This window comes from Eimeria mitis, genomic scaffold (genome assembly GCF_000499745.2).
Source record: "Eimeria mitis Houghton genomic scaffold, Emh_scaff2881, whole genome shotgun sequence".
Lineage (NCBI taxonomy): Eukaryota > Apicomplexa > Conoidasida > Eucoccidiorida > Eimeriidae > Eimeria > Eimeria mitis.
In genome coordinates, this window is record NW_013571221.1 from 4,009 (window position 1) to 5,413 (window position 1,405).

Sequence of the window (1,405 nt, forward strand, 5' to 3'; positions counted from 1 at the left end):
CAGCAGCAGATACCGGAGAAGAGCACGAACGCGCAGTCACAGAGAAGCCGAACTGCCTCAGCCAGTATATCAACAGCAGCAGCAGCAGCAGCAGCACCACCACCACCACCACCACCAAAACCACCAGCAGCAGCAGCAACAGCAGCAGCAGCAGCAGCAGCAGCAGGAGGTACCGGAGAAGAGAGCGAACGCGCAGTCACAAAGAAGCCTAACAGCCTCAGCTAGTATATCAACAGCAGCAGCAGCAGCAGCAGCAAAACCACCACCACCAGAACCACCACCACCAGAACCACCACCAGCAGCAGCAACAGCAGCAGCAGCAGCAACAGCAGCAGCAGCAGCAGGAGATACCGGAGAAGAGTGCGAAAGCGCAGTCACAAAGAAGCCTAACAGCTTCAGCTAGTATATCACCAGCAGCAGCACCAGCACCACCACCACCAAAACCACCACCAGCAGCAGCAACAGCAGCAGCAGCAGCAGCAGCAGCAGCAGCAGCAGCAGCAGCAGGAGATACCGGAGAAGAGTGCGAACACGCAGTCACAGAGAAGCCGAACAGCCTCAGCCAGTATATCAACAGCAGCAGCAGCAGCACCACCAGCACCACCAGAACCACCACCAGCAGCAGCAACAGCAGCAGCAGCAGCAGCAGCAGCAGCAGCAGCAGGAGATACCGGAGAAGAGTGCGAATGCGCAATCACAAAGAAGCCAAACAGCCTCAGCTAGTATATCAACAGCAGCAGCAGCAGCAGCACCACCACCACCACCAGAACCACCAGCAGCAGCAACAGCAGCAGCAGCAGCAGCAGCAGCAGCAGCAGCAGCAGGAGGAGATACCGGAGAAGAGTGCGAAAGCGCAATCACAAAGAAGCCGAACAGCTTCAGCTAGTATATCAATACAATCTGCTGCTTCGCATGCAGCAGCAAGTTGTATTATATCTTCTATAGAAAGAGGAAAACATAAAAAAGTTAATGCGGTGTCTCCTATTTTTTTTATTTTAAAACGGAGACACTCTAAATATACATTTATTAATGTTATTGCACTCGCACTACTCAAACTCGTTCGGTCCCTATATACAATACACACATATTTTTATTTATTTTTATTTTTATTTTTATTTTTATTTATATTTATATTTATATTTAGGTTTGGGTTTGGGTTTGTGTTTGTGTTTGTGTTTGTATTTATATTTATATTTATATTTATATTTATATTTATATTTATATTTATATTTATATTTATATTTATATTTGTATGTATATTTATATATATATATATATATATATACATATATAAATGTAGGTAAATATGTATATATAGATATCTATATCTATATCTACACACACACACACACACATATATATATATATATATATATATATATATATATATATATATATATATATA

At 43.4% G+C, this 1,405-nt stretch overlaps 1 protein-coding gene across 1 annotated transcript in view; it reads left to right on the forward strand.

The window, feature by feature from the left end:
* EMH_0059850 (uncharacterized protein) overlaps window positions 1-886 on the forward strand; it is a gene marked incomplete at both ends in the record, with an annotated part of 2,426 nt that extends 1,540 nt beyond the window's left edge. The window contains 2 exons of the mRNA XM_013497723.1: window positions 62-360; window positions 538-886. Of these exons, the coding sequence (XP_013353177.1) occupies window positions 62-360; window positions 538-886 (648 nt within the window). The remainder of the gene's footprint in view (window positions 1-61; window positions 361-537) is intronic.
* Window positions 887-1,405: the final 519 nt, after the last annotated feature.